Source organism: Chlamydomonas reinhardtii, chromosome 1 (genome assembly GCF_000002595.2).
Source record: "Chlamydomonas reinhardtii strain CC-503 cw92 mt+ chromosome 1, whole genome shotgun sequence".
Classification (NCBI taxonomy): Eukaryota; Viridiplantae; Chlorophyta; class Chlorophyceae; order Chlamydomonadales; family Chlamydomonadaceae; genus Chlamydomonas; species Chlamydomonas reinhardtii.
Window position 1 is genome coordinate 7,862,203 of NC_057004.1, and position 26,780 is coordinate 7,888,982.

The 26,780-nt window shown below is 63.5% G+C and overlaps 9 protein-coding genes across 9 annotated transcripts in view; 6 read left to right on the forward strand and 3 right to left on the reverse strand.

The window, feature by feature from the left end:
* The first annotated feature begins 78 nt into the window (after positions 1 to 78).
* CHLRE_01g059982v5 (uncharacterized protein) lies at positions 79 to 4,870 on the forward strand. Its single transcript, XM_043059067.1, has 7 exons — positions 79 to 273; positions 372 to 528; positions 621 to 648; positions 835 to 1,122; positions 1,330 to 1,437; positions 1,744 to 2,245; positions 2,528 to 4,870. The coding sequence occupies exons 1-7, from the start codon at positions 237 to 239 to the stop codon at positions 2,827 to 2,829; spliced, it is 1,422 nt and encodes a 473-aa protein (XP_042928981.1). The 5' UTR covers positions 79 to 236; the 3' UTR covers positions 2,830 to 4,870.
* A 78-nt stretch (positions 4,871 to 4,948) lies between these two features.
* On the forward strand, positions 4,949 to 9,330 carry CHLRE_01g060347v5 (uncharacterized protein). The gene is made up of 7 exons (XM_043059068.1): positions 4,949 to 5,143; positions 5,292 to 5,534; positions 5,627 to 5,654; positions 5,846 to 6,133; positions 6,338 to 6,445; positions 6,673 to 7,096; positions 7,375 to 9,330. Exons 2-7 carry the CDS (start codon positions 5,356 to 5,358, stop codon positions 7,674 to 7,676), a joined length of 1,329 nt encoding a protein of 442 aa, XP_042928982.1. The 5' UTR covers positions 4,949 to 5,143; positions 5,292 to 5,355; the 3' UTR covers positions 7,677 to 9,330.
* Positions 9,331 to 9,378: 48 nt separating this feature from the next.
* On the forward strand, positions 9,379 to 11,700 carry CHLRE_01g060712v5 (uncharacterized protein). Its single transcript, XM_001700139.2, has 3 exons — positions 9,379 to 10,414; positions 10,746 to 10,872; positions 11,127 to 11,700. The coding sequence occupies exons 1-3, from the start codon at positions 9,408 to 9,410 to the stop codon at positions 11,352 to 11,354; spliced, it is 1,362 nt and encodes a 453-aa protein (XP_001700191.2). The 5' UTR covers positions 9,379 to 9,407; the 3' UTR covers positions 11,355 to 11,700.
* A 668-nt stretch (positions 11,701 to 12,368) lies between these two features.
* CHLRE_01g061077v5 (uncharacterized protein) lies at positions 12,369 to 16,252 on the forward strand. The gene is made up of 7 exons (XM_043059069.1): positions 12,369 to 12,709; positions 12,792 to 12,854; positions 12,994 to 13,111; positions 13,337 to 13,504; positions 14,114 to 14,278; positions 14,578 to 14,683; positions 14,848 to 16,252. Exons 1-7 carry the CDS (start codon positions 12,603 to 12,605, stop codon positions 14,940 to 14,942), a joined length of 822 nt encoding a protein of 273 aa, XP_042928983.1. The 5' UTR covers positions 12,369 to 12,602; the 3' UTR covers positions 14,943 to 16,252.
* A 624-nt stretch (positions 16,253 to 16,876) lies between these two features.
* CHLRE_01g061442v5 (uncharacterized protein) lies at positions 16,877 to 18,978 on the reverse strand. Its single transcript, XM_001700186.2, has 3 exons — positions 18,596 to 18,978; positions 18,287 to 18,395; positions 16,877 to 17,722 (listed from the first exon to the last, which is right to left on the reverse strand). The coding sequence occupies exons 1-3, from the start codon at positions 18,702 to 18,704 to the stop codon at positions 17,638 to 17,640; spliced, it is 303 nt and encodes a 100-aa protein (XP_001700238.1). The 5' UTR covers positions 18,705 to 18,978; the 3' UTR covers positions 16,877 to 17,637.
* A 92-nt stretch (positions 18,979 to 19,070) lies between these two features.
* On the forward strand, positions 19,071 to 22,210 carry CHLRE_01g061807v5 (uncharacterized protein). Its single transcript, XM_001700141.2, has 6 exons — positions 19,071 to 19,305; positions 19,412 to 19,500; positions 19,821 to 19,912; positions 20,029 to 20,355; positions 20,766 to 20,810; positions 21,135 to 22,210. The coding sequence occupies exons 1-6, from the start codon at positions 19,217 to 19,219 to the stop codon at positions 21,261 to 21,263; spliced, it is 771 nt and encodes a 256-aa protein (XP_001700193.1). The 5' UTR covers positions 19,071 to 19,216; the 3' UTR covers positions 21,264 to 22,210.
* A 108-nt stretch (positions 22,211 to 22,318) lies between these two features.
* Positions 22,319 to 23,130, forward strand: CHLRE_01g062172v5 (uncharacterized protein). The gene is made up of 2 exons (XM_001700142.2): positions 22,319 to 22,560; positions 22,792 to 23,130. The coding sequence occupies exons 1-2, from the start codon at positions 22,429 to 22,431 to the stop codon at positions 23,023 to 23,025; spliced, it is 366 nt and encodes a 121-aa protein (XP_001700194.1). The 5' UTR covers positions 22,319 to 22,428; the 3' UTR covers positions 23,026 to 23,130.
* Positions 23,131 to 23,152: 22 nt separating this feature from the next.
* CHLRE_01g062537v5 (uncharacterized protein) lies at positions 23,153 to 24,838 on the reverse strand. Its single transcript, XM_001700187.2, has 4 exons — positions 24,676 to 24,838; positions 24,536 to 24,572; positions 24,050 to 24,306; positions 23,153 to 23,845 (listed from the first exon to the last, which is right to left on the reverse strand). Exons 1-4 carry the CDS (start codon positions 24,724 to 24,726, stop codon positions 23,684 to 23,686), a joined length of 507 nt encoding a protein of 168 aa, XP_001700239.2. The 5' UTR covers positions 24,727 to 24,838; the 3' UTR covers positions 23,153 to 23,683.
* Positions 24,839 to 25,836: 998 nt separating this feature from the next.
* The window catches only part of CHLRE_01g062902v5 (uncharacterized protein), a 2,945-nt gene continuing 2,001 nt past the window's right edge, over positions 25,837 to 26,780 (reverse strand). The window contains exon 5 of the mRNA XM_043059070.1: positions 25,837 to 26,389. Coding sequence (XP_042928984.1) covers positions 26,072 to 26,389 — 318 coding nt within the window. The 3' untranslated portion in view covers positions 25,837 to 26,071. The remainder of the gene's footprint in view (positions 26,390 to 26,780) is intronic.

Genomic DNA, 26,780 nt, shown 5'->3' on the forward strand with positions numbered 1-26,780 from the left:
GCACGCCAAACATTCCGGTGGAGCGCGGACATGACATTGCTTAATTACCCGCATTGCTGCGTCGCAAACGCTCTTTCAGTCAGTGCCAACGATACTGCCCCGCGCGGTTGCGCGTTCTTACCTTCTTTCCTGCGCGAACGAAACGGCAGCCCTTAGGATTCCTGTTAAATGTGATTCACATCACCACTCTCACATTTAACCATAGGGACACCCTACAGCTCGTCGCTGGCTGGCCTATGTTGCTGACGCGGCTGAGTGGACCCGCGGCAGCAGGTATGCTTCTGCGTGGTTGCATTAATATAGTATGGGACTGCGCTAGAGTGCAAGCGCGGCGCTCACGAAGCTGACCAGCCGAGGCCCGTCGCATGCAGGCACGCCGGGCATGCGCCCAACTCCGCATGGGCGGCATGGCGCCTGCCTTGGTTCACACTGGCGTGGATGTGGAACGGCGAGCCACGGGCGCGCCTGGCGCGTCGTGGCCGCGTGCCACCTGCCCGAGGGGAGCGCGGGAGCCACCCCGGGAGTCGGGTGAGTCGGCGCCTTTTGCAGCGCCCACTGCTGTGACATACTTTGCGAATGCACGCTCGCAGCTAACAGCACCGAATGCACCCTGCACGCAGGTCGCCGCCTGCAGCTGCAGCAGGGCAGGTGGGAAGACCCAGGGGACAAACTTTGCAACGCTTCTCAAGAAGGGCGTGTAGTGCGCGCAGGGGTCAAATTTGCGATTCGACTGCCCGAGTATCGCCGGACAGCTTCGTCTCTCCTGTCCCCATGACCCACTCGCAGGTCGCTTGCTGCTTTTCACTCGTTGCTCACGTTGAACTTTGCATGCAGGATTCAATGCAGCGGTTCGCGGCGATGCTCGATCGGAAGCTGAACCCTGTTATGACAAGCCTTCGCCGGATTGAAGACACAACCGCAATACTAGTGGAGGCCGTCGTGGGCAGGGCGCTGCGTGATCGCGAGCAGCAGAAGCAGGAGGCGGCCTCCAACAACGGCGCCCGCGGAAGCGTGATCCTGAAGGATGCGGCCAGTGTGGTGAAGTGCGTGCTGCCTCCCGGGCTGCCGCCACACGTGCACGAGGTGGCGGCGGGCAAGCTGGCGGCCTGGCTGGTAGAGGAGGTAGGCCGTGACCTCGAGTTGGTGGGCGGGGCGCAGGGCATCAGTATGCTGCCTCACCTGTCAGCAGAGCGAGGGTATTGGCGTGCATGTGATGCATGCCCCAGGGGCATGTATGGATGCCCGATGGCTGCCTAGACAGCAGGCACAGTCCGTGCTGGCCGTCTCTGCCCTACCGCGCCATGTAACAGCGCCGCACCCGCCATGCAGGACCGGGGCCTACGCGCTATCCTGGAGTCGGAGCTGCGTGCGGTCCCCTCCAGGCTCACCAAAAAAGCAGACGCGGAGTGGAAGGCGGCAGCGGCTAGTGCCGCCCAGGTGTGCGACTGGGGCGGGACGGGATGAGTAGTGGGTTGCTTGCGGGCTGGGCTTGTGCTCCGTGCTGCACGCTGCTGTGTGCTGTGATTCGAGCATGTGTGCATGGATTCATCAAAAGCAGTTGGCAAAAGGCCAAACGCCTGGGGCGTTGCTCCAGCGGCACATGGCACTGCCTCTGTAGGATTCAGCCGCGAGCCAGCCCACGCACGACATCCTTTGCCGTTGCTGGTCGTGTGTGGTCGTGCAGTGGCAAGTCAACCCCTGAAGCCCCTCCTGCCATGCTCCGTCTGATGGTGTCGTGCGCAGGCGGCATTGGCAGCGCTGCAAGGTGCTGCGTGTGGGCAGCAGAACTACTCGCCGGCGCTGGACGCCCTCAAGTGCTGCGCGGACCGCCTGCCTGTCTCCCTGCAGCTGCTGGACACCTATGCCACCAGTGACCGGGACACGGCCCTGGCGCTGATGCGCGGCGAGCTGTGCGTGGCCGCCCTGACGGCGCTGCACCCGCTCAGCAGCGGCGAGGCCTCCTCGACCGCCACACAGCTGCAGGTGGACCGCCTGCTGCCGCTGCGCGTGTGTGCAGAGGCCGGCGGCGGTAAAGGCGGCAGCAACAGTCGCAGCGGCAGCGGAGGCGGCGACGGCGACGGCGACGGCGACGGCAGCGGCGACGGCGACGGCAGCGGCGACGGCAACGGCAGCAGCAGTGGGGGCGGGGACGGCGACGGCGACGGCGGCAGCACATCTGGGCCCCGTGTTGGACCCGGGGTCACGGCCGTGCTGGAGATCCAGGAGATCAAGTCCAGCAGCGCAGGTGCGTGGGTGTTGCGAGTGGGCTTGAAGACATGGACCGGGCATGCATAGGCGGGGCGACCGTATACATGGAAAGCGCACGCCCGCCCAACAGCTGGAGCGTTCCCTTGGCCCAAATCATGGCGCCGCGTGCACGTGTAGGCTTTTTGTGATTGTGTTCGCGGTATGTGCGCGTTGTCTGGGCATCGGTCAACTTAATCAACTCCAGAATCGTTCGTCCACTTTCATGGAATCTCAGGCGGTTGAGGCTCTTTAACATGCTCCCTGGCCCGGTACAACACAGGTCTTCCGACGGCGCGGGCGCAAGTGGCCCGGTGCGGCCGCATCTTTGCGTGCGTGTATAGCGTCCTACGGGAGCGGCTGTCGGAGGCGTTGGCCAACGCCGAGGTGCAGCTGCCGCCGACGCTGCGGCTGCAGGCCACGATCGCGCTCGGCCAGGACGGCGAGGCCGGAGCCAGTGAGGAGCAGCGCCCGCCGCAGCTGGAGCTGTCCACCGCCGACGGCGGCTGGACCCTGATGCAGATGCAGTACTTGGTCCTGGCGGCGGAGACGCTGGTGCCCTGGGTGCCGGGCCGGCAGCAGTGAGCGGGCGGGCCTCGGCCTCGGCAGTGGATGGCTGGGGGGCACGGGACGACCAGGCAGCGGCGGTGGCACTCGGCACGCCTGCTGCAACCGTGTCACGCAGCATACCTAGCAATCAAGCGGCCAGCCGTTGATGCTCACGCTGCCGCTAGCTGGGCTGCGGCGCGCTGTGGCGGCGGCAGCAGCGGCGACCGGGCAGTGGGCGCTGCTCACAGCTTCTTTGGGGTGTACGGCGGTGCTGGCGGCGTGGTCCACGGTCGTGGGCGGTGGTTGGGACCGCAGACACAGCTGGCGCGGTGATGTAGCGATGTACACGAGGCGAGGGCTTCTGAGACTGATCGCTGTGTTGCTTTCCCCGACAGTGCCACGGCACGGCAGGGGCTTTAGGGTGGAGGGTAAGTGTGTGAGGAGAGCGAGGGAGTTCTTTTATGTGCGGCACGTCTTGAAGGTGTTTGCTCGTGTAGCGGCTTGTGCGAGGGTAAGGCACGTTCGTGTTAGATACACCGTTGACTTCAATGTGTCTGACCCATACTGGCGGGCGTTGTGCCACCAGAGAACCCGGGGCACCACCACAAAGGCCCCGGGAGTGCCGCCAGGAACGCATACATCTGTTTGTTCTGGCGCAATTTGCAAAGACAGTATGCAGGATTGACCTTTTAAATGCCTGGTTTTTACTATGGCGCTGTGTTTGTATGTGCATCCCACCACCCCCTCACTGCATTACAAACACAGCGCCATAGTAAAGACCAGGCAATGAAAAGGTCAATCCTGCATGCTGTCTTTGCAAACCAGAGCCAGAGCAAACAGATGTATGCGTTCCTGGCGGCGCTTCCGGGGCCTTTGAACACGTACATCTGTGGACTTGAATACTTGATTTAAATGGTCAAGCCTGCATTCTGCCTTTGCAAATTGAGCCTGAGGAACGGAAGCAAACAGATGTATGTATTTTTTTGGTTTTTACTCTGGCGATGTGTTTGAAATGCAGTGAGAGGGTGGTGGTGTGGTCATACTGTCTGCGTGCCCACTTTTTGCACTGCCGGGGTTGGGTAGGCCTGCTGTTTGCTGCACATGATGCAATGGATGGCGGTGGAGCGCGGCGGCGGCGCACGGCCTGTGCCCAGCAGCGGCGGCGTGCATGTGCGTAGCAGAGGGGGCAGGCATGGCCACGTGGAGGAGGAGAGCGGTGCGCTGCCTGAGCAGCGGCGCAGGCGGGCAGGTTGAGAACGCTGGTCTTTGTGGCGAGCATAGCGTACATAGCGTAGCGATTTATTGCTATTTGGTTTGTTGCCGGCTGTGCTTGTACTTGGCAGCGGGGTGCGGCTCGACACATGGCGGGTGGTGCCTGTACGAACCGACCCCGGCTGTGTCCGGGAGATGAGGTAGTTTCGAAACCTTCGGCCTCGGACATTGCACCAACGTGGCGTGGCCGCACAGCTCAATTTTCCCCTGGAGACCTGTCTTGTCCGCACCCGTGGTTGTTGGCTTCCAGGAGTGGCATGACTCCTTGACGGGTCTACCAAGTGGTGCAGGCTGCTAAGACAGCTTGTGACGGCGTTCTGCCTTTGAGAGAAGTCAGTGTTGTGCTTGAGGGGGCGATCACTCCCATTGCATAGATGAGAGTAGCTGAGCCGTGCTGGGCAGGCGGGCGAGGGGGAGGGGGAGGGGCGGTGGCGGACTGGAGGTAGGACTGGAGGTAGGGGAGGAGGTAGGGCAGGAGGTAGCGGCGGTAGCGGAGGCAGGAGCACTGGGTGGAGGTGGAGCGCTGGCACTGGCGCAGGCGGGGGCTTTTGAGGGTCAGATCCAAAGGGGTGCAGGCGACGGCATTTTGATTTGCGTGTCGGCACGGCGTGTTTACTTGAATGCAGTCAGGTGGAGGCAAGGCTTGACGTGTATTGAGTGATTCGGTTATGCGGACAGTCACGCGGAAACGCGGGTGTAGCGCCGAGCTGGGGGACACGAGGCGCCGAGCCGGGGGTGCGGGGCGCCAGTCCAGAGCAGGGGGCTATCGTCGCGAGGCCCTAGGCATCGCGGATGAGACAGGTAAGGCCAGCACGCCACACATTCCGGTGGAGCGCGGACATGACTTTGCTTAATTACCCGCATTGCTGCGTCGCAAACGCTCTTTCAGTCAGTGCCAACGATACTGTCCCGCGCGGTTGCGCAATCTTACGTTCTTTCCTGCGCGAACAAAACGGCAGCCCTTAGGATACCTATTAAATGTGATTCGTCTCACCACTCGCACATTTTACCACAGGCCTACAGCTCGTCGCTGGCTGGCCTATGTTGCTGACGCGGCTGAGTCGACCCGCGGCATCAGGTATGCTTCTGCGTGCTTATACTATTCACGTCGGCGACATAGGCCAGCGCCCCGAGCCAGCGACAACCCGCCGATGGTAAAATGTGTGCGAGTGGTGAGATGAATCACATTCATTAGGATCCTAAGGGCTGCCGTTTCGTTCGCGCAGGAAAGAACGTAAGAACGCGCAACCGCGCGGACAGTATCGTTGGCACTGACTGAAAAAGCGTCGTATGCTGACCAGCCGAGGCCCAGGCGTGCCGGGCATGCGCCCAACTTCGCATGGGCGGCATGGCGCCTGCCTTGGTTCACACCGGCGTGGATGTGGAACGGCGAGCCACGGGCGCGCCTGGCGCGTCGTGGCCGCGTGCCACCTGCCCGAGGGGAGCGCGGGAGCCACCCCGGGAGTCGGGTGAGTCGGCGCCTTTTGCAGCGCCCACTGCTGTGACATACTTCGCGAGTGCATGCTCGCAAGTAACAGCACCGAATGCACCCTGCACGCAGGTCGCCGCCTGCAGCTGCAGCAGGGCAGGTGGGAAGACCCAGGGGACAAACTTTGCAACGCTTCTCAAGAAGGGCGTGTACGGTAGTGCGCGCAGGGGTCAAATTCGTGATTTGACTGCCCGAGTATCGCCGGACAGCTTCGTCTCTCCTGTCCCCATGACCCACTCGCATGTCGCTTGCTGCTTTTCACTCGTTGCTCACGTTGAACTTTGCATGCAGGATTCAATGCAGCGGTTCGCGGCGATGCTCGATCGGAAGCTGAACCCTATCAAGACAAGCCTTCAAGAAATGAAGAAAAGCCTTCACCAGGTTGAAAGCTTTAGCGCAATACTAGTGGAGGCCGTCGCGGGCAGGGCGCTGCGTGATCGCGAGCAGCAGAAGCAGGAGGCGGCAAGCGTGGTCCTGAAGGATGCGGCCAGTGTGGTGAACTGCGTGCTGCCTCCCGGGCTGCCGCCACACGTGCACGAGGTGGCGGCAGGCAAGCTGGCGGCCTGGCTGGTAGAGGAGGTAGGCCGTGACCTCGAGTTGGTGGGCGGGGCGCAGGGCATCAGTATGCTGCCTCACCTGTCAGCAGAGCGAGGGTATTGGCGTGCATGTGATGCATGCCCCAGGGGCATGTATGGATGCCCGATGGGTGCCTAGACAGGCACAGTCCGTGCTGGCCGTCTCTGCCCTACCGCGCCATGTAACAGCGCCGCACCCGCCATGCAGGACCGGGGCCTACGCGCTATCCTGGAGTCGGAGCTGCGTGCGGTCCCCTCCAGGCTCACCAAAAAAGCAAACGCGCAGTGGAAGGCGGCAGCGGCGAGTGCCGCCCAGGTGTGCTGTTGTGCGAGCATGTGTGCATGGATTCATCAAAAGCAGTTGGCAAAAGGCCAAACGCCGGGCGTTGCTCCAGCGGCATATGGCACTGCCTCTGTAGATTTCAGCCGCGAGCCAGCCCACGCACGGCATCCATGCCGTTGAAGGTCGTGCGTGGTCGTGCAGGGGCGAGTAAACCCCTGAAGCCCCTCCTGCCATGCTCCGTCTGATGATGTCGTGCGCAGGCAGCATTGGCAATACTGCAAGGCGCTGCGTGTGATCAGCAGAACTACTCGCCGGCGCTGGACGCCCTCAAGTGCTGCGCGGACCGCCTGCCTGTCTCCCTGCAGCTGCTGGAAACCTATGCCACCAGTGACCGGGACACGGCCCTGGCGCTGATGCGCGGCGAGCTGTGCGTGGCCGCCCTGACGGCGCTGCACCCGCTCAGCAGCGGCGAGGCCTCCTCGACCGCCACACAGCTGCAGGTGGACCGCCTGCTGCCGCTGCGCGTGTGTGCAGAGGCCGGCGGCGGTAAAGGCGGCAGCCACGGTCGCAGCGGCAGCGGCAGTGGGGACGGCGACGGCGACGGCGGCAGCACATCTGGGCCCCGTGTTGGACCCGGGGTCACGGCCGTGCTGGAGATCCAGGAGATCAAGTCCAGCAGCGCAGGTGCGTGGGTGTTGCGAGTGGGCTTGAAGGCATGGACCGGGCATGCATGGGCGGGGCGACCGTATACATGGAAAGCGCACGCCCGCCCAACAGCTGGAGCGTTCCTTTGGCCCTAATCATGGCGCCGCGTGCACGTGTAGGCGTTTTGTGCTCGTGTTCGCGGTAATTGCGTGTTGTCTGGGCGGGCATATGTCAACTCCAGAATTGTCCGTCCACTTTCATGAAATTTCAGGCGGTTGAGGCTCGGTTAACATGCTCCCTGGCCCGGTACAACACAGGTCTTCCGACGGCGCGGGCGCAAGTGGCCCGGTGCGGCCGCATCTTTGCGTGCGTGTATAGCGTCCTACGGGAGCGGCTGTCGGAGGCGTTGGCCAACGCCGAGGTGCAGCTGCCGCCGACGCTGCGGCTGCAGGCCACGATCGCGCTCGGCCAGGACGGCGAGGCCGGAGCCAGCGAGGAGCAGCGCCCGCCGCAGCTGGAGCTGTCCACCGCCGACGGCGGCCGGACCCTGATGCAGATGCAGTACTTGGTCCTGGCGGCGGAGACGCTGGTGCCCTGGGTGCCGGGCCGGCAGCAGTGAGCGGGCGGGCGTCGGCTCGGCAATGGATGGCTGGGGGGCACGGGACTGTAAGGCAGCGGCGCTGCCAACTCGGCACGCCTGCTGCAACCGTGTCACGCGGCGTACCTAGCAATCAAGCGGCCAGCCGTTGATGCTCACGCCCCCGCTAGCTGGACGGCGGCGCGCTGTGGCGGCGGCAGCAGCGGCGACCGGGCAGTGGGCGCTGCTCACAGCTGGGGGTCTTGGGTGGCGGCGCGTGTCATCCACAAACACGAACAGCAGCCTCCGCACACTTCCTACGTACCCGCGGACAGCAAATGTTCAGCCATTGCGTTTGCTCCTGCCGCGCCCATGTTTGCGCCCCGCCGAGTGATGCGGGAGGAGCACCAGAGCTGCCAAGCAAGTTGCCTATAAGGCTTTGTCGGCCGTGCGGGTACCCAGCCATTCTTTTTGATGTGGAAGTATATGTATTTCGTGGAATATGTGTGCAAGTGGCAGTGTGTGCGTATGTGTGCGTGGGGCGCTGCGGCCGGCTGCCGCCCGCCCCTCAGCTGCTGCCGTTTGGCCCTTTGGGCGACTGTGGGATCGCTGCCGGGGCAGTCCCGCGTGTTCATGTGTTTTGCTGGAGCTATGGTTGAGCGAGGGGGCTCGAGTGACGACGGGGTTCGTGCCTCCAAGCGAGCGAGCGCACAACTCACGAGAAGAGGAGGACGGGGATTCTTGCGGCTAGGCAGAAGCAGATTTAGCCATGGGCCGCTTGTGCAGGCGGTGCGGTGCGGGGAGGCGGGCGGGCGGTCGCATCACGACAGAGGTGTGCGCCAGCCTGCACTGCAGCGGGGCAAAAGCACCGGGCAGGGCTGCTACTGCTCGGGGTAGGGAATGTGTGTGTGAGCAGGGAGCGAGCTGGAAGGGCCGTCGCGTGCTGGCGTGGGACCGATGCACGGGAAGGAGGCGCGGGGCAGTCGTCAGTTGGGTGGAGGTCCGGTAGGCACACGGGCTGGAGGGCTGGGATGCAGGTCTGTGGCCGACGAGGGAGCTCGCGGCTGTTCAGGGGCTGTCAGGAGGTTGCACAGTGGCCAGGCAGTAGCAAAACGTCGCCGCACTGGGCAGGGCCCATGTGAGTGGAAGCCGACGGTAGCAGTGCCGGTGCTGGTGTGTGTGTGTGTGTGTGTGTGTGTGTGTGTGTTCCCGTGTGTGCTGGTGTGCGTCGGTGGGTCTTGTACTTACGGCTGATTGGCGGGGGGTGTAATCACCACCGGCATCAGGTGTGTGTGCGGTGCGTGCCGGGGCCGCAGATAGAGAAGGCGACAGGATGACGACAATGACGGTCACTCGGTCACGGGGGCACCGCGTAACAGGGCGGGTGGGGCCATGGCCGGCAGGCTCCCCGCCCCCCTAGAAGCGGCCTCGAGCCCCTCTGCCCTCCTGCGCACACAGGCAGCAGTGCAGGCTGTGCAGCACGCACTGCTGACCAACCGCCAGACCCGTGGGCCCGCGGCGGCATGTGGCCGCTACAGGCGTTACAGTGAGGTTGAACACAGATGGGCCGCCCGCTGCCCTAAAGGCAGCCCGCACCAGGCCGCAGCAGCTTGCTTGCAGCAACCCGGCGTGTGTGTGTGTGTGTCCCGCCGCGCACTGTGTGTGAGCACTTAGCAGCAGTTGATCCCGGATAGAGCCCCCACAGGCGGCCACACACGGCCCCACACGCACCCCACACGCACCCCACACACGGCCACACACGGCCGCAGCAGCATGGCGGCGTCGGCCTCGGGCGCGGCCCAGCTGCAGCTGCGGGAGTCCGCCCTGGTGGCCTTGGAGCTGCAGCAGCGGGAGCTGCGCGGCCGGCAGGACGCACTGCTGGCGGCACGGCTGGCGGCGGTGGAGGCGGGCGGCGGCGGCGGCGGCAGAGAGGTGGCGCTGCAGGCAGTCCGCGACGTCGCGGCGGCTGAAGACTCGGAGTACGCGTATCTAGACGAATGGGTTGAGAGTATCCGCGAGCAGATGCACGAGATCACTGACGAGCTGCAGCAACTGAAGTCACCAAGTGGCGCCGGCGCCGGGCGGCAGGCGGCCGCTCCGCTGCGCGTTGCGAGCGACCCAGAGTCGGCGGCCGCGGCGGCGGCGCCGGCACCGGCGGCATGCGGCCGGAGCGCCTGCGCTGGCGGCGGCAGCGGGGTCGGTGGCGGTGCCGCGGGGCTGTCCGCGGCCGCCCGTCTTCTGCGCGGCGCCGCCGGCTCGTTCGCGGCAGCCGCTGTAGCCGCCTGGTGGGCCCCCACCCACCAGTGCCTCGGCTGCCTCGACCGCTTCCCGGCAGACCAGGTCACATGCGCGGGTGCAGACGCAGGCGGAGACGGGGGGCGGAGCAGCCGCGGCAGCGGCGGCCCCCCCAACAGTGCTGGCGGCTGCGGCCACTACCTCTGCCGCGACTGCCTGCCCGCCTACGTGTGCGGCGTGGTGCGGGACCGCAAGTACCCGGTGCCGTGCCCCATGGCCGGTGGCAGTGCCGGTGCGCGTACTGGTGCTGGTGGCGGTGGCGGCGGTGGTGCTGGCGGCGGTAATGCTGGCGGTGGCGGTACTGGTGCTGGTGGCGGTGGCGGCGGTGGTGGTGGCGATGCTAGCGGTGGTGGCGGTGGCGGCTGCCGTGATGTGCTGTCCCGTGAGGCGGCGCGAGGGGCGCTGCGCGACAGGCCGGAGGCGCTGGCGGCGATGGAGCTGTTGGAGGCGGAGGCGGCCGTGGGGGAGCGCGACCGGGTGTACTGGTAGGTGGCCAGGATTGGGTCACCTGTAGTGGGTCAGTGCGAGGCGGGGGTGTGGTGGGATGGGCACTGGCGGGCTGGGGCTGGGGCCGGGGTGTGCGGGTTGTGGCCTTGTGGCAGGGGCTGGTTGGAGCGCCTGAGGTGTAGGGGGGTTGTGTGCGAGCAGACATGCGCACTTGGCGGGGACGCGGCCGTGATACACCGTATCCGGGAGCCGGGGGAGCCAGGGGGAGCCAGGGGGAGCCAGGGGGAGCCTGGGCGCAGGTCTATGCCCTCATCCGCCATCCTCCATGCCTGCCTTCCATGCCTGCCTGCCTTGCCCGGTAACCCTCAGCCCGCACAAGTCGTGCTCCGCACTGTTACTCCGACCGGACGCCGACGGCGACGGCGATGGCCCTGTGGAGTGCCCGGCCTGTCACCGCGCCTTCTGCCTCCGCTGCAACATCCCCGGCTGGCACACGGTGCGCAGGGGCGGGCCGCGGGCGGGACCACGGGAGCGGATGGATGTGGTGCGGCGTTTGGTGTCACACACCACACATGGCTCGGCCGTGCTGCTGTGCTGCGTCAGTGCTGCGTAGGCAAGGTCTGCGGTGGCGAGGCCTGTTGCTCGTGCACAGGCTTTGTGCCCAGCTGCGCCGCACCTCCGCCCTCATGTTTGCCACCGCCACCAAACATTTAGTATTTCACTCCTGCCCCCGCTCGCCCCCCCCCCCAGGGCCACAGCTGCGCCCAGTTCCAGGCGCTGCCGCCGCACCTGCGCTCCGCCCAGGACGCGGCGGTGCTGGCGCTGGCGGCACAGCAGCGCTGGCGGCGTTGCCCCGCCTGCGGCCACCTGGTGGCGCGGGCGGCGGGCTGCAACCACATGACCTGCCGCTGCGGCGCCCGCTGGTGCTACGCCTGCGGCAGGAGGGAGGCGCCAGGCGCGGCGCCGTGCGGGTGCTAGGCGGCTGGCACCTGTGGGGGAGGAGGGTCGTGGCACAGACAACTGAGACTAGCGAAGGTTTGAGCATGACGGATTGCTGCAGGGGCTGCAGGGGGTGAGGGAGGCTGGAGGTTGTGCTGGGGGTGCGATGGGACAGGGTTAAATGTAGCATGTTGGGTAGTCTCCCAACACCCTGCGATGTCATACCTTAGTGAGCGGAAGCAGAGAAGGAGTCTTCGGCCGCAGGGTGTTGAAGTCCCGTAGGGCGTAGGGTGCAGCTGATTCCCAGACCCCAGCAGATGGCAAACAGTTTGCAATGGCAGTGCATGAGCGCGCGGCTGGTCGAACGCCGGAGTTACTGTACCGACAAGTTGCTGGCTGGCTGGAAGTATGCTGGCGCACATTCCTCACCCTCCGGGCGCCCGGCCAGGCGATAGCACCAGACATACACTCCGCAACGCCACACTCGTGCAGCAGGGTCGCAGCGCAAAGTCAAGCCAACCCCGCCCCCCATACACGTTCGAAGGTGACCAGCGCCCACGGATGAGCACCAGAGGAACCGCAGGGAAAGTGCAAACAGAGAGGTTGTGCTGGGGGAAAGGGGATAGGCGAGGCAATCCGCCAACGGGGATGCATGCATACAGAGTGCACGGCAATGCTCTGGCGTGTCCTCCCTCCCACAGGTCCCCAACGCAAGGGGGGCACATGACTTTGCCGCCACAGCTGTAGGCGGTAAGCGGCCGGGCACATGCGTTTGCCGCCCCGGCTGTAGCATGCTGCATGCACCCTTGCAAGCCGCTTATCGGGTCCTTGCCGGACGGGGTTGCGGGCGTACGGTCTGGCGGCGGCGTAAGGCTCCAAGACAGGGGGCCGTTAGGTACCCGCGCGAGTGCGACGAGTAAGGAATGGGCGTGAGCTGTCGCCTTACGGTGTAACTTCCGCCATTGTCGCCCGTACCTCTTCCACGCGTAGCTGGTCGAGGAGGCGCCGTTTTGCAAATGTACCAGGCATGTATGTGTATGCAACGATCCCTTCAACGCCATTCATTAGGACGAACCGCGTGTCTTGGAGAGCACTGTGCTGGTCTGCGACTTGGGCTCATTGCGGCTGATGTCAGCGTTGCCCTGCGTCAGCTCCACGAAAGTCAACTTATCTGTATTATTACTCGGATATTCTTCATCGCCGCATTCTTGATAGAGCTAGCTGCAGACCTTGCACGCATCTAGGAGCCCTTCCTTTTGATAAAACACGTGTTGTGACTCGGAAAAGATGGCCGCAACTCTTGTCTCGACCGCGTCCTCCCGCGTTGCGGCCCTGCGCAAGGATGTCAGCTCCTCGGTTCGCCCCGTGGCGGTGATCGCTCGCCCGTCTGCCAGGTCCGCGGGAAGCAGCGATCCCGCATGCGTCGTTTCTCCACCTGCGCGGCGCTTGAGCAATTTCGCATCTGACCGGACGCAGGATTGCCCGGGCTTGCCCTGTCTCTGCTACATCGTCCTCTCGTCGCGCGCAGCTCGTGTGCCGGTGGGTTTCGACTTGTTGCGCGTCTGCAACCTTGTTTCTGCCAACTGCTGGGCCTTGCGGCCTTGCGACATGCGCAAACGCCCACTTGGGCTTTGATATGAGCAGTTGCATGACCTCAGTTTATTTTTGCTGCGCATAGGGCTGCTGGTGCCGTCGCGGGCGCAATCCCCACCGTCAAAATCGACAACGTGGTGGACCCCTTTGCGACTGTCCTGACTGTGGAGTTCGGGGAGAAGAACGTGGAGCTGCTGGACGCGGTGGGTAGGCGCGGCGGCTAAAAGTGCGCGCATTGCGTCGAACCCTATGCTGCACCCGATGCAATTCCCGCGAGCGGAAGGACGGCGAGTGCAGTCGGCGTCGGGCTTGAGCAGTTGGCATGGTGGTTTGGGCTGTCCTTATGTTGCGGCCCTACCAAGTTCAGTTGTCCCACCAAGGGCCCTAGCTCAACAGCCCACGCACACCCGTTGTGTGTGCGTTTGCAGGTGTCCGCCCTGAAGAACCTTGGCCTGAACATTCGCCGCGCCACCATCAGCGACGGCTCGACTGTCTTCTACATTACGGACGCGGACACCAGCGAGAAGATTGTGAAGTCTGCACGTCTCGAGGATATCCGGATGACCATCCTCAACAGCCTGGTGGACAAGTTCCCGGTGAGCTCTTAGTGGTCTGGTATCGGGTTCACACTTGACAGTTGGGCGGGGCGTGTTGTCTCCACGTGTGCATGTGTGTATCTGCTTACGTGCGTGTCTGGTTTTGAAGCAGCCTTATGACTTAATAGTTCGTACGCATCGAAGCACCACGCACTTGTGTGCGTTCATAAGCCAGTTGTGAACGCACACAAGTGTGCATGCCACCGCCGCCGGCACCACTATCACCGCTATCATCATTGTCTAGGCAGAAGAGCTGTTGACTGTTCAACCATGGTTTACCCCAACGGAACAATGGTCTCCACCATCGTGCGAATCAGCATGCGTACCGCGTGTCCTTTGGCTGCCCTGTCGCCGCGAAGGCCTCATGACTGGGGCTTTCGGCAACTCGGGGCACCCATATGCCGTCGGCGTCCACCGCCTGTGTTGCTGCGTTGGGCCCAGGGTTCCTGGCAAGCACTGCACGGGCCGCCAGATTGCATGCCTGGAGCCAGTCCCATGCACCAGACCATGAGCAGTCCTGGGCCCCGCGTCCGCCTGTCGGTACTGACTGCCGTTACCCTCGACCGCGCACCACCCGCGCCTCCTTTCCTCCCGGTCTTCCTCTCGCAGGAGGTTGGCGAGGCCTTTGCCTCCGGCTCCAAGACGGACTCGGAGCCCAACAAGGTGCTGGGCACCCGTCGCCGCGTGGTGCAGACCACCATTGACGTCACGGAGGCCAAGAACGGCGTGTGCTCGCTGCTGCGCATCGTCACCAGCGACCGGCCAGGCCTGCTGGTGAGAGAGTGGGAGCTGCAGCGGGGCAGCACTGGGTCGGGGCTAGCGGTGCGGACAGCACGGGGCTGTCGATGGAGCTCGGGGTGGTGGCTGTACAGCCAGACGCAACGCGCGGGCCGGCTGGCCGGCGGCAGCACGAAGCACACGCGCCCTTGCCCTGCAGCACCAACACATGCCTGCACCGGTGCAACCCCACCCGCCTTCACCCGCACCTCTCCCGGTGTGCCTCTAGACGTTGGCAAGTTTTATGTTTCATACAAAACCGTTCGCATGAAGGCTACTCCCCCCCCCCCACACAGGTGGACATTGTGCGTGTGCTCAAGGACATCAACCTGAACGTGGTGTCGGCGGAGATCGAGACGGAGGGCCCGCTGGCTAAGGACGAGTTCTTCATCACCTACCACGGTGGGAGCTGGGGGGCGGGGAGCAGCTGGGGAGCAAGACGTGGAAGTGTGTTTTGGGGGCGGCGGCGGACAGCTGTCAGCGACAAGCGCATGCCTCATCTGTACGAGAGGCAGGGTGTGTGCTGACGCCTCTCGTGTGCGCCTCCACGGCTCCCGGCCCCGCAGGCGAGCCGCTCAACTCGCCCATGGTGACGCTGGTGACCAACGCGCTGCAGTACTACCTCAGCCTGGGCGAGCTCAGCAGCAACGAGTCCTACTAGGCAGCAGGGCGGCGGCGGCGGCGGCAGAGCCGCAGGCAGGTGACAAGGGAGGTGGGCGGCGCGGGGCAGGACAGGACAGGGCGGTTGAGAGGCACGGCGTGCGCGGCGTGGGCGCTCGGTCGATGCGATCGCACGCAGGGCTTGTGCACGGCACATGCATGGTACACGGGTGGCGGGTGGTCATGGCGTAGGGGGGCGAGTCTCAAGTGCAGACTCAATGTGGGCATCCACCAACCGCACCACTAAACGCAGCCTGCTCACCCGTTGTTGCGCCTTCGCATTCATTCACAGGCGACTGGCAGGGTTGGCACGAGTGGAGCATGTGGAAAGAGCATAGCAATTTAAGTTGGCTTGGGGACGAGCCAAAGGTCTCGCGTGACACCGTGAACACGTGGACGGGTCTGCATCGAGCGGACGCGAACAGGCATAGACGATGGACGCAATAGAGGGTTGTTGGGAGCGGGCAACCTCCTGAGGCCCTGCGCCAGTGGGGCGCGTGCGCTTGAGCGTGGCGGCAGAGGGCGCGGGAGTGCTGTGAAGCGGCATTGAGGAGGGGTCGCTGCTAGGGGCCTCGTGCTGGTGTGGCCCCTGGGCGGCGAGGTACGCGAGGAGCGAGCGAGGCGCGCATGCGCGGCAGCAGCGGCGGCGGTGTGACACCGTTCACAGGGGGCGGCAGGCCGCGTGTCGTCTCGTGGACAGGTGGCAAGGTCGTCACGTGCTGCAAGCGTTGGCCAACCCGATATTGTGGCGTTGCTGGTTGGCACATTCATCCTCCGCACGCGGGGGCCAGCACCGGACGGGCTGGGTGCTGGCGGCAGGTGGCACGGTGCTGGTTGTGGGGTGCATGCGTGGAGGCGCTGCGGCAGCCGAATTGGCCCGCGCCGCGCTCGCATGGCGTCAGCACGTCTTGCTTTAGGTCAGAACCGTCCATGGTTTTGCGTCTAGACCCTATTCGTTACTAGCATGGCTGAGGCGTGTCGCCCTACCCGGGGACAGGCGAATGTACGGTTAGCTAGACAAGTGGGACTGAAGACATTCTTGTCCCAAGAGCTGTGGGGGTGTCTGCTTGGGCTTGCGGTGGTCAGTCGGGATGTGCGGGCCGCATGCGCAGTGCGACCTGGTGCGACAGACGGCCGATGTGTGCAGGGCGTGGGTGTTGACTCTTGTGTGCGGACGTGGACTTCGCGACATTGCAGCTTTCAGTGCACGACCGACAGAACACTGGTCGTGTGTAAGACATAAGATCATGGGTGCGTCCTGGGCCGGACCGAATGCCACGGCCGACTGAGTCTGCAAGGCAACCACTCAAGCCCCCACTTATCTTCGTGGCCGGCACAGGCCTGGCGGCCTTGCCCATCAGACCAAGCTCGGTATGCCCCTGTCTCGTGTCAGCGCCTGCGTTAGCGTCCCAGAACGTCCCCCCCCTACAATTCCCAATGCGGATGGGGAGAATGAAGACGGCACGCGATCACACGCCGAAGGCCGTCTGGGCGCGCGCAGGGCTGCACGGGGCTGGCTCAGGGCTTGCATCTTCGGGGAGCGGCAAGAAGCGGGCCCCAATGCAGGCCCAGGGCAATTAAGATTTGGCATATCCGGGGGTGCATTCTCGCCGCGTGGGGCTGCATACGGTCCCCGAATCTCGCCAACTACCCCTTCGTAGCCCCCCCCCAACGCTAGAATTTAGGCACTTCGGGCCCCTGGATGCTGTGGGCGAGAACGTGGTTAGGGCCCTTCTCGCCGGCAGCGGCGGCCTACCCCTGGAAGATGCAAGCCCTGGGCTGGCTGCAGCCTACAGGAGTGCAGGGCGACAAGAGGCTGCTGCACCCTGCACAAGTGGCACGTGGCCACCCATGCTGCATGCGCGAGAGGCCCGCGACAAGCACATACCCCGCCTCCTGATCAGGCTGGTGCCAATTTCCATAGGGACAAGGCGGGGGGCATCCAGCTTTATCGCATGTGGCTACGCCCGCCACTGTCAGCCGCGGCCCGCCAGCCCGCTACAGTACAGCTGGGGCGTGGACAGCGGGCGGCGCCACCTGGGCATGTCGACTGTCCTCATGCATGTCCTGGCTGATTCACATGCAACCCCCTCGGTGCGTTTCGGGGACGGGGACTACTGTCGAGTGCCACTCCGTTGCCAAAGCGTATGCCACGCTCTCCTCGCTCAGTAGCATTGGGTTCGGTTTAGGTTGGGTCTCCGCAAGACTGCAACCACCCCACCCTTACGGCTGATGGACGTGCTGGTGACACCAAGCATACATACACAACGCCTCCGACGCACAACCAGTTGTGCCCCCTCGCACCATGAACCTCCTGTTGCGGCTGCTCCCGTGTACCCAAGCTGTCTGGCGGACCACTACAGCTCCAGCTGCAGGCGCCTCCATGCCGTTCGCGCCCCCACCGCCCCTCAACACCGCCCGCGCTGGGCCTGCTCCCGAGGCGACCTTGCTCCAGCCGCTCCACAAACGAACACAACAACCACCTGCCGCTCGCAGCCCCCTCAACACACAGCAACAGCCCACACCCCACACACGCCCCGCCCCACGCGTGACTTATGACACACACACACACGCACACGCACACGCACACACCATTTCCGTTTTCCCAACACACCCCGCGGCGCCCCCGCCCCAGGCAGTCCCAGGGGCTCATCAGCCACACCAGTCACACCAGAATGGCCATCTATGTGTCCCCCCTACGTGTCCAGGAAGTTTGCGGCCATGAGCAGCTCCAGGGCGATCTCCGGCGCCACCTTGAACTCAGGGATGTTCTTGGTGGTGCTGCGGGAGACAGGCGGCAGGTTGGGTGGTGCGGTGGGTGGGATGGGGTTGGGGTCGCGTGGGTGGGAAGGTGTGTGCGCGTATGTGTGTGCATAAGTTGCGACATGTTGCGATTGGTGCAGGGGCGAGGTTGGGGCGTGGGACTGCGGTTGATCGCAGTGGTGGTCGGCGTGGCGAGCACTGCTGAGGTGGGGTTGGAGGGTGGTTGGAGCGATGTGGGCGACCAACCACACACCGGGTGGGCGTTCATATGTGCAGGTGTGGCATGGGGTGGTGCAGGCCGCAAAGAGGCAAGAAAAGGACTGTGACTGCACCGAAATGACTTTAACTGAGCCAGCAACACGCTTTGTCATGCGCCCTGACTTGTTGCCTCGTCCGCCACCGGTGTGTAGCTGCCGTGGCCGCCCGCCCCCGCGCGACGGGTGCGTTCCCACGAAGCCGCGCCATGACCGCACGCGCGGCTGCTCCGCCTCGGGCGTGTCGCTGTGCACAGCCCAGCACCAGCAGCCCCTCCCCCCGCTGCACCGCCGCCCCCCCCCCCGCTGCAACGCCGGCATCACTCACGAGTTCTGGTAGCGCAGTTTGTAGTAAAAGTACTGGCAGACCTTCTCCAGGATGGGCGTGGAGATCTCCGGGAACTTCACCTCGCCCAGCTCCGTCTCCGTGAAGCTACCTGCGGCGGCCGAGCCAAGGAGGGATCCCGTGAGGGACCTGTGAGGGACATCCGCGTTCACATTGCAGCTCCAACAACGCCCGCGTGTTGATACCGCAGCCCAGGCCATTCTTCAGGTCACACTGGACCTCTCCGACGCCCCAAATACTATGAAGCCTACGTGACTGCGCCCCGTAAACTGAGGGTGAGCGTGGCGTCACCTTGGGAGCTGAGCATGTTGCGGATGGTGTTGGACACGCACGCGGCCTTGTAGTCCACAATGAACTCATAGCCCTCCGCGGAGACCAGCTTCACCGTTTGCTTCGGCATGTTGGCTGCTGCGTTTTGAGCTCTGGCTGGGCTGACACGCGCTCGTCTTGTCTCTACTTGTGGTGGGCCCTAGGCGCCCCCTTCCCTGCTACCCGGCCCGACCTATTCTCCCTGCCAATAGATATGATGGATATACAGGGCACTAACGTAGTGAGTTCCTCAGCATAAAAGCCAACCGGAGCTTAGTCTTTCGCTTGTGTGTGGGTTCGGCGTACTCTATAGGTTCAGAACTGATATTATATAGCATTAAATCAGGCGGCTCATTCAACGCAGGTTGCGGGCGGCACTGCAGCATGAGCCAATTCCGCATTGATACCCCGGATTTCCCTTGACGGTCCACCCCATCCTAATCCTTGCTGTGATACTGTGACGCTTTTTCCAAATAACCTCGCCCTAAAGCTGCTGAGAATAGGCCAGAGACCGTACACATCTCTCACAGTCTGTCCACGCTTCTGCGTCGATTTACATTCCTGAGCTAGCTCCCCTGGTGGGACTGGAGGATTGAGATAACCATGGACGCTGTAGAGAGGCTCGGCTCTATGTTCACGGGGAGGCGATTCGACGGGGTGAACCTAAACACGTTCCTCAAGTTTACGCAGCTGTAAGTCGCTTCGGTCGATCTGGTATGCACCCTTGCACAATATATGCCTGCGAATCCGGGTGGTCGTGAGGGTCCAGACGTGTCCCTTCTTCTGGCACCTTCGCAGAGACCCCGGCGTCCAGGCCTACCTGCAGCGTGTCTACCTGACCCTGTCGGTGGCTGTGGCCATCTCGGCGCTAGGTTGCTTCCTTGACAGTGAGTGCGGCGTCATGTGGGGTTTGTGGGATGTACGGAGGCCACAGCCATGCCATGCCAGACCAGACGTTGCGTGACACGGGACCACGCAGATGCGTATCCTGCAGTCTGCTTAAGGCTTACTGCCTGGCAAGCGGTGCCCGACAGTGTAAAAGACATAAACTCGTTCGAATTCTGACGTTATACGCCCCTTCGCCCCTTTGGCGAGCGCCGTATGCACCTGACACGTGTTTGTCCGCCGCCTGTCCCCCCGGTTCCCCCTCCGTCTGACTGAAACCCCCCCCCGCTCCTGGGGCTCCTCCCTCCCACCCCCACCACAGTCCAGTACAGCATCGGCGGCTGGCTGACTGGCCTGATGGGCTTCGGCTGCATGCTGGGCCTGGCCTTCACCTCCGCCACCCCCCAGACACTGGTGAGGCGGTGGCTGGAGGATCCTGGGCCCCGCATCCCAGCATTCCCCCACCTCACCGCAACCCGACCCACCCACCTCCAACCCCGCTAACCCACCACACTCCACCAACCCAACAGAACAAGCGGTATGCGCTGCTGGGCGGCTTTGCGTTCTGCCAGGGCGCGGCGCTGGGCCCTCTGGTGGGCCTGGCTGCTGCCGTGAGCCCCGGCCTGGTGCTGAGCGCCTTCCTGGGCACCGCCGCCGTGTTCGCCTGCTTCAGCCTGGCCTCGCTGCTGAGCCCGCGCCGCTCCTTCCTGTACCTGGGCGGCTACCTGTCCAGCGCCGTCATGGCACTGGCGGCACTGAGGCTGGGCGCCTGGCTGGCTGGCGGCCGCGCGGGCTTCAGCCTGGAGCTGTACGGCGGGCTGCTGGTGTTCTGCGGCTACGTGCTGCTGGACACGCAGGTGTGTGTTAAAGAGCACAAGGCAAAATAAGCGCAAAGACTGTGTAGGCGATGCAGCAACGCGATATGTGTGTGTGTTTGTGTGTAGGTGTGTGTGTTGAAAAAGAACGTGGAGTTGCGAGGCAGCATTCGTGGGATCAAGCTGGGAAGCGTGCAAAAACGGGGGAGGGGGCTTGGAGGGGACGTTGTGAGGGTACCGTATACCGTACGGAATAGGCGGGGGCAGGGGCAGCGCGGTGAGGGGAAGGGGTGGGGCAATACGAGGACGTGACTTGGCAGCTGCAAGTCGCCAGCGCGCTGTCTTGAATAAAATTTGCCTGTGGATGTTGCCCAGCATTGACTTTTCGCGCCGTGACGGTACCTGCCGCTGCAACACCCACCACTGCCTCCGCCGCCCCCCCCTCCCCGCAGATTATGGTGGAGAAGGCGGCGGCCGGCTATCGGGACCACGTCAAGGTGAGGAGCGGGGCTCAGGAGGAGAAGCCAGGCAGCTTTACAGGGGTGATGCACGTGCACGCTTGCGCTAGAGCGCATCCATGCCCACTTACGCGTGCAATGCCCGATGCTGCCGCTTGTCGGTTTGGGATAGACCAGCTCACCAGCCCAGCGCCTGTCCCCACGGCCTGTCCCCTACACCCACTTCTCTACGACTGGGGCGTGCGTCAGACCGCAACCCGAAACTGGTTCTGCGCTTCCCTATCTGCTCTTGTCCCCCGCCTGCCCCCCGCATTCTTTCCCCACGCTCACTGCCCGCTTCTCGTCTCCTCCCCATCCGCCCAGGCCGCGCTGGACCTGCTTGTGGACCTGCTTGCCATTTTCGTGCGCGTGCTGCTGCACCTGCTCAAGAGCCAGGCTGCCAAGGAGGAGCGCCGCCGCCGCGACGAGCGCAACAAGCAGCGCCGCGACTAGGCAGTGGGGTGGGAGGATTGGAGGACTCGACAGGGCCGCACCCAGGCAATGGGCTGAAGCGGGGTGAGGTGCGGGTGGCTGCGGTCACTGTCATGGCGATGTCCTCTGGGTCAATGCTGGCGTGTGGAGTTCACAGCAGGCCGTGGCGAGAGATTGGGCCAGCGGATTGTGATAGGTTTTGGCGGGTTGGGGTTGGTAACGGGCGGATACCTCTATTGACATCGGTGCAATCCTGTTGAGTGCTTTGAGGAGGGCTGTGATGCTGCAACGCGTTGAAGCCGCCCAACAATGGGACATGGGGCGATCCGCACATGTTTGCGTGCCGCGCCCTTGTGGCAGGCATGTTTCAGAGCCAGTTGTACTGATATCAACTGCAACAGTTTCAGGGCGCCAGTGTAACCCTAGTTTGAGGGCTGGTGCTGATCAGCGCCGCGCTTGTCGGTTGTACCCCCAACTGCTATTGTGGTTGCGCGCCGCCAGAGCTCGTGGAACACCTCGGCTCAGCAGTGCTCCGCCGTGCGAGACATGCAAGTATGACGACCAGCATCGGTCGCAGGGCCGCAGCCGCGAGCAGCCGTGAGGCCGACGCCTTGCCTGCAACACCACTGTGATACTCGGAATTGCGACCCTCACAGGAATAGCCCAAATGGCAGTTTGTGTTTCGCCGCATATAACCGGCGCGGGCGAAGTTGTTCCGGCTTGGGGTCAGCATGGCCCTGGCAAGCACTCAAGTCTGCGCTCCGTTTTCAGCAATGAGAGCTACTCGGAGCCGCATTGAGCTCTTTGTTGGCGTATGCTTCGCAGCGAAGACGACAAGGGATTATAAGCCGGCCGTGCGCACATATAGTATCAATGGAGCCAGTTAATACTCAAGATACATGGCAAGTAGAGGAGACAAGGTCCTTCGAGTCACGCTCAGACTTGTACTCTTTGACTCGGCTAAGGATGGTGGCTGCGGGCCTGTGGCGGTGGGCCCGGTCAATCGGGTCTTGGTCAACGGTGGTCAACGTTGACCGTTGACTTTGGCACAGGTGAGCCGGCTCACCTGTGCCAATGCTCGTCCACAGCGACCCCCATCGCGCCCCTAATAAAAGCTCTCTTCGCGTTGTTTGTTATTAAACTCTTTCCATACTCGTTTTACTTCATCTCTTGACACTATAACAAAATGGCTCCCAAGGCTGCTGAGAAGGCTCCGGCTAAGAAGACCCCCGCCAAGACCGCGGAGGGCTCCAAGAAGAAGAAGAAGCTGAACAAGGCTGAGACCTACAAGGTCTACATCTACAAGGTGCTGAAGCAGGTGAGACGGCTGCGAGCAGCGAGGCACTGCGAGGCCCAAGAAGAGTCTCGAGATTTGAACAATTTTGTTCGCGAGCGCGAGCGGCTGGCTTTGGCATGGCTCAGCCTGTGTTGGAACATCATAAGCGCTCGCACTGGCTTACTCGCGGCTGATAAGGGCTTCGGAGCGGGGTCAAAGCCACCTCGCTGACTTGGTCGGCTCCCAACATCGTTTCCTCGCTCGTCTGTACAGGTGCACCCTGATACCGGTATCTCCTCCAAGGCCATGTCTATCATGAACTCGTTCATCAACGATATCTTCGACAAGATGGCCAACGAGGCCGTGCGCCTGGCCCAGTACAACAAGAAGCCCACCCTGACCTCCCGCGAGATTCAGACCGCTGTCCGCCTGGTGCTGCCCGGTGAGCTGGCCAAGCACGCGGTGTCTGAGGGCACCAAGGCCGTGACCAAGTTCACCAGCACCTAAATGGCTGCTGACGGCGTCGACGGGCTTCCTTGCCAGGGTTGGCATACCCAACCTCCGTGGCACTTCAAAAAAAACCGGTGTTTCTCAACACCACCTACGTCATCCCCTGCTGGACCGCGTCTGTGCCTTGTCTGATCTGAGTAGTTGTGGGGCCAGGCTTGGGGTAGGGTAGGCCCATGTACGGCGCCGTGCTGCAGGACAGCTAATCGTTTGACAAAGCGGCGGTGCGGTGAGGTGCATGGACCAGCAGGCGGCGTGCCCAATCAGGATGGGCTCTGGCCCTCACTATCCACGCCTATGACATGACTTCACATGCTCCCAGGCTATCAAGCATCTGCTCATCATTTGTACAGCGTGACACGATCTTCTGCCACACCCGTCACTGTTCATTAAAAATCATACCGTATCCTCGACATGCAACACAAACCCAGTAGAATTGCGGTATGTCCGTCTCCACTGCTGTGTCGGCACCCACCGGTGCGTGGCGTCGAGTGGGTGGGTGAGACAACGACGCGATTTCTGCCGTCCTACCCGGCCCGGCCATTGCAGAAAACATCCTCAGTGCTCAGAGCAGCCTTGGCTCTTGCATCACAACCAATCTACACAGCAATTGCCCTGAAAACTCCCAACACCACCTTGGTTTGCGCAAGCCCGCCTCTCATTCGAACGGCGCCCTGCGCCGGTACAGCTCCGCCGCGCACGTGGGGCACTGGTACACGGTGTCCAGAGTGACGGGGCAGCAGAATGGCAGCCAGAAGCACAGCCCCAGGCCGGTGGAGCACAGCCCCACGGCCGTGATGCACGAACACAGCCCCCATCGCTGCAGGGTTGGGCATGTGCACAGGCAGTCAGGCAGGAACCGATGGGTGGGGAAACCGTACGCTGAGTATGGCAGGTGGCAGGTGGGAGGAATCTGAGACATGATGCGCACGCCTGGACGTGCTTTCTGCATGCCCAACTGGCAGCAGACGACCCCGTATTCATGTGCTCGCCCTCGCAAGTGCAAAGTCACGCATGCACGCACCTTCCGCACGCTGGGCGTAACCAGGTGCCGACAGTTGCCGCACATCATGCGCTCTGGCGGCCCGCCGCACTCGTGGTCGTGGCGGCACGACACAATCACCACCTCGGTCGGCGGCGCCACCATCTGAGGCTGTGGAGCATAGCTGCCGCTGAATGAGGGACCGGCACCAGCGGAGGGGATGGAGGGGTAGAAGGTTGCGCGGGCCGGCTGCTGCTGTTGCTCCTCCGGGCGAATTACGGGATAGCCGGTGGCGGGCGCTGCGCGCAGGGCAGGATGAGGATATGGGAGAACAAGCTGAGATTTGCGCTTGGAGCCACGCTCGGCCCGCCTTGCGTAGCATGCACGGCGGCGCTGGCGACCACCTAGAGATGGTCGCGTGTGCGTCTGTGTGCGTGTGCGTGTGTGTGTGTCAACCGTGCAGGACCTTCACTGCAGGACCCCTGGCTACACAGCGGCCCGCATGTCGGGAAAAAGCATTGGCATTACCTGCAGCAGCTGGGTATCCAGAGCCAAGTGGAGGCGCCTGCGTTGCGAAACGCAAGAAGCATGCAATTCGGGCTCTTCGTCCGTCCCTGCCGTGATGACAATTCATCTGCCACATTACAAGTGATGTATTTTCGACTTACAGAGGGCTGCGCTCCCATCAGTGGCTGCTTTAGGTCGTCGTGCCCGCCCATCGCTGTCGAGTCGTGACGGAAGAAAGACGTTGCTTTTGTACACTTGAGCAGCACGGGTACAGTGTGTAGTGTTCCAAAGATACAATTCAAATAAACACGGCCACAACTTGAGATGCAAGAGCTCTACAGCAGCCGGGTTCATGAGATGCAAGCTGATGCAAGCCACCTCGGGAACGTGTATGGGGGGGTATGGGGGGGTACACAGCCACACGTTCACTGCACAACCCCAAAGGACACTGCTGGCCACACCGAACAAGTCTCATCACCCACGCGCAGTGCCCCCGAAGCCAAATGCACCAGGGCGCCAGTCCGCCAAATGCTATCCCGCCCACCCTCAGTCGCTGTCGCAGGCTGTCGCACAGGTCAATGACCTCCTTCAGGCGCCACTTCTTGATGGAAATGGTGGTGTTATGCTTGCAGACGGTGCACTCCACGTTGACAGCCTTGCCGTCGGGCCTTCCGGCAGCCCTCTCAATGGTGATCACCCCACACTCCCCGTGGCGCCAGCTGCCCGTGTAGAACACCGGGTTTGTCTGCTTCAGGTTTTTGCGCCCGGTGAGGCGCCCGAGCGCCTCAGTCTGCTGGCCACTGCCGAACCGGGCCGCCAGCTGCGCCTCAGTCTCCTGGCCACCGCCGAACCGGGCCGCCTTCACCACCTCCATATTGGCCGGTCGAAGATCCCGCGCTTCATCATGAGGCTTGAGGCGCCGCCGGCACGGCCGCGGGTGCGGCAGCCGGTCTGATAGTCCCCTGGCTTGATGTCCAGAGGCATCATTGGCAGCGGCCGTGCCGGCGGGCGCGCCAGCGGGCGTGCCGCCGCCAGCTGCCGCAGCTGCACCCCCGAGCTCCACTGCATGCCAAGGTCCGCCACCCACGTTAGGCCCCAATTGGTGGGCGTGCTGTTGGCGGGCAGCGGCTGCCACCACACGCCATCCTCGCCGCCGTGCTCCAGCACCACGTGGCCGAGTGCCCGTTCATGCTAGTGATGGTGGATTGTTGACAGCTGTTTGGAAAGTACGGCCGTGGCACGTTAAGTCATCACCATCTCCCCCGTTTGTCAGATGAATGCACCGTGGCTGACGTGGCGATGATAAAGAATGCACCGAAGACTGCAGATGAAGTCGTTACCAAATGAGGGGGGGGGGGGGTGAACACGCTTCCGTAATTCCTCATCCCCCACGGATGCACTCAGACCTGATACTTACCACGCACCGCCCACCTCTTCTTCCGCAAACCTGATTTAATCCTCACCTCCCGTCAGTTGCTAGTCGCTACTTGTCCTACTTGAGCTTACTCTCCCAACACAGTCTCCGCTCAGCCAGCCAACCGGGTGTCCTGCCCTGCGTCAAAACTCCTCCATGGCGTCCGGAGCCGCTGTCCTGCCCGCATCCGCCCCTCGCGCCGCCGCCACCGCCGCCTCTGTCCCTGCCCCCTCCCCTGCTGCAACACCAGCTTCAGCACCCGCCGCCCCCGCCTCCGCTGTCCCCGCCTCTGCAGGTCGTGCCGCGCTCTCCGCGCTGTCCCCCTCTCCCGCCTCCACCAGCGCTCGCGCCATGCCGCCCAGAGCCGCATCTGCCGCCGCCACCTGCTGCCGCAGCCGGCCCAGCGCCGCCCGCATGTTGGACAGCTGCAGGCCCAAGGTGGCTTCCAGGGTGGCACGTGCCTGCAAGCGCATGTGAGCGCGGGAGGGTGGGAGGAAGGGGGAATAGGAGGAGAGGTTTGGCGGGGAGGGGTTGGTCCAGTGGAACGGAGGCACGATCACCGGACCACACGACCACGGCGCATGTTGAGTCAAGTTCTGCAGCGGATGCCGCTGGAAGCTACGTGGGCGCGCCGTGCCATGAATCTCTGTTTGTAGGGTGCTTGTGTGCGCCCCCGCCCACATCGTCGTCCTCGATCACAATCCGCTTCCCGCCCCGCTGCGCCCCGCTGCAGCCACTCAACAACACACCGGCCCAAAAGCCCCTCCCAGTACTCCAGCTCCACCATCCCACACCTACTCCATCCTGCACCTTCCAAACCCGCCCCCGCCCCACGCCCCCGCCCCTACCTCT

What these genes read in the sequence shown, in the direction of transcription:
- CHLRE_01g059982v5 (XM_043059067.1), top strand. Translation starts at nt 237, where the DNA reads ATGTTGCTGACGCGGCTGAGTGGACCCGCGGCAGCAG. An exon ending in GGAGCCACCCCGGGAGTCGG is followed by an intron (nt 529 to 620) that starts GTGAGTCGGCGC and finishes CCCTGCACGCAG; the next exon opens with GTCGCCGCCTGCAGCTGCAG. An exon ending in CTGCAGCTGCAGCAGGGCAG is followed by an intron (nt 649 to 834) that starts GTGGGAAGACCC and finishes CTTTGCATGCAG; the next exon opens with GATTCAATGCAGCGGTTCGC.
- CHLRE_01g060347v5 (XM_043059068.1), top strand. Translation starts at nt 5,356, where the DNA reads ATGCTGACCAGCCGAGGCCCAGGCGTGCCGGGCATGCGCCCAACTTCG. An exon ending in GGAGCCACCCCGGGAGTCGG is followed by an intron (nt 5,535 to 5,626) that starts GTGAGTCGGCGC and finishes CCCTGCACGCAG; the next exon opens with GTCGCCGCCTGCAGCTGCAG. An exon ending in GATCAAGTCCAGCAGCGCAG is followed by an intron (nt 7,097 to 7,374) that starts GTGCGTGGGTGT and finishes GGTACAACACAG; the next exon opens with GTCTTCCGACGGCGCGGGCG.
- CHLRE_01g060712v5 (XM_001700139.2), top strand. Translation starts at nt 9,408, where the DNA reads ATGGCGGCGTCGGCCTCGGGCGCGGCCCAGCTGCAGCTGCGGGAGTCC. An exon ending in GAGCGCGACCGGGTGTACTG is followed by an intron (nt 10,415 to 10,745) that starts GTAGGTGGCCAG and finishes GGTAACCCTCAG; the next exon opens with CCCGCACAAGTCGTGCTCCG. An exon ending in ACATCCCCGGCTGGCACACG is followed by an intron (nt 10,873 to 11,126) that starts GTGCGCAGGGGC and finishes CCCCCCCCCCAG; the next exon opens with GGCCACAGCTGCGCCCAGTT.
- CHLRE_01g061077v5 (XM_043059069.1), top strand. Translation starts at nt 12,603, where the DNA reads ATGGCCGCAACTCTTGTCTCGACCGCGTCCTCCCGCGTTGCGGCCCTG. An exon ending in ACGTGGAGCTGCTGGACGCG is followed by an intron (nt 13,112 to 13,336) that starts GTGGGTAGGCGC and finishes GTGCGTTTGCAG; the next exon opens with GTGTCCGCCCTGAAGAACCT. An exon ending in GTTCTTCATCACCTACCACG is followed by an intron (nt 14,684 to 14,847) that starts GTGGGAGCTGGG and finishes CCGGCCCCGCAG; the next exon opens with GCGAGCCGCTCAACTCGCCC.
- CHLRE_01g061442v5 (XM_001700186.2), bottom strand. Translation starts at nt 18,704, where the DNA reads ATGCCGAAGCAAACGGTGAAGCTGGTCTCCGCGGAGGGCTATGAGTTC. An exon ending in CAACATGCTCAGCTCCCAAG is followed by an intron (nt 18,396 to 18,595) that starts GTGACGCCACGC and finishes CGGCCGCCGCAG; the next exon opens with GTAGCTTCACGGAGACGGAG. An exon ending in AAACTGCGCTACCAGAACTC is followed by an intron (nt 17,723 to 18,286) that starts GTGAGTGATGCC and finishes TGTCTCCCGCAG; the next exon opens with CACCACCAAGAACATCCCTG.
- CHLRE_01g061807v5 (XM_001700141.2), top strand. Translation starts at nt 19,217, where the DNA reads ATGGACGCTGTAGAGAGGCTCGGCTCTATGTTCACGGGGAGGCGATTC. An exon ending in GCTAGGTTGCTTCCTTGACA is followed by an intron (nt 19,501 to 19,820) that starts GTGAGTGCGGCG and finishes CCCCCACCACAG; the next exon opens with TCCAGTACAGCATCGGCGGC. An exon ending in GCTATCGGGACCACGTCAAG is followed by an intron (nt 20,811 to 21,134) that starts GTGAGGAGCGGG and finishes CCATCCGCCCAG; the next exon opens with GCCGCGCTGGACCTGCTTGT.
- CHLRE_01g062172v5 (XM_001700142.2), top strand. Translation starts at nt 22,429, where the DNA reads ATGGCTCCCAAGGCTGCTGAGAAGGCTCCGGCTAAGAAGACCCCCGCC. An exon ending in TCTACAAGGTGCTGAAGCAG is followed by an intron (nt 22,561 to 22,791) that starts GTGAGACGGCTG and finishes TCGTCTGTACAG; the next exon opens with GTGCACCCTGATACCGGTAT.
- CHLRE_01g062537v5 (XM_001700187.2), bottom strand. Translation starts at nt 24,726, where the DNA reads ATGGGCGGGCACGACGACCTAAAGCAGCCACTGATGGGAGCGCAGCCC. An exon ending in TGATGGGAGCGCAGCCCTCT is followed by an intron (nt 24,573 to 24,675) that starts GTAAGTCGAAAA and finishes TTCGCAACGCAG; the next exon opens with GCGCCTCCACTTGGCTCTGG. An exon ending in TTACGCCCAGCGTGCGGAAG is followed by an intron (nt 23,846 to 24,049) that starts GTGCGTGCATGC and finishes CCAACCCTGCAG; the next exon opens with CGATGGGGGCTGTGTTCGTG.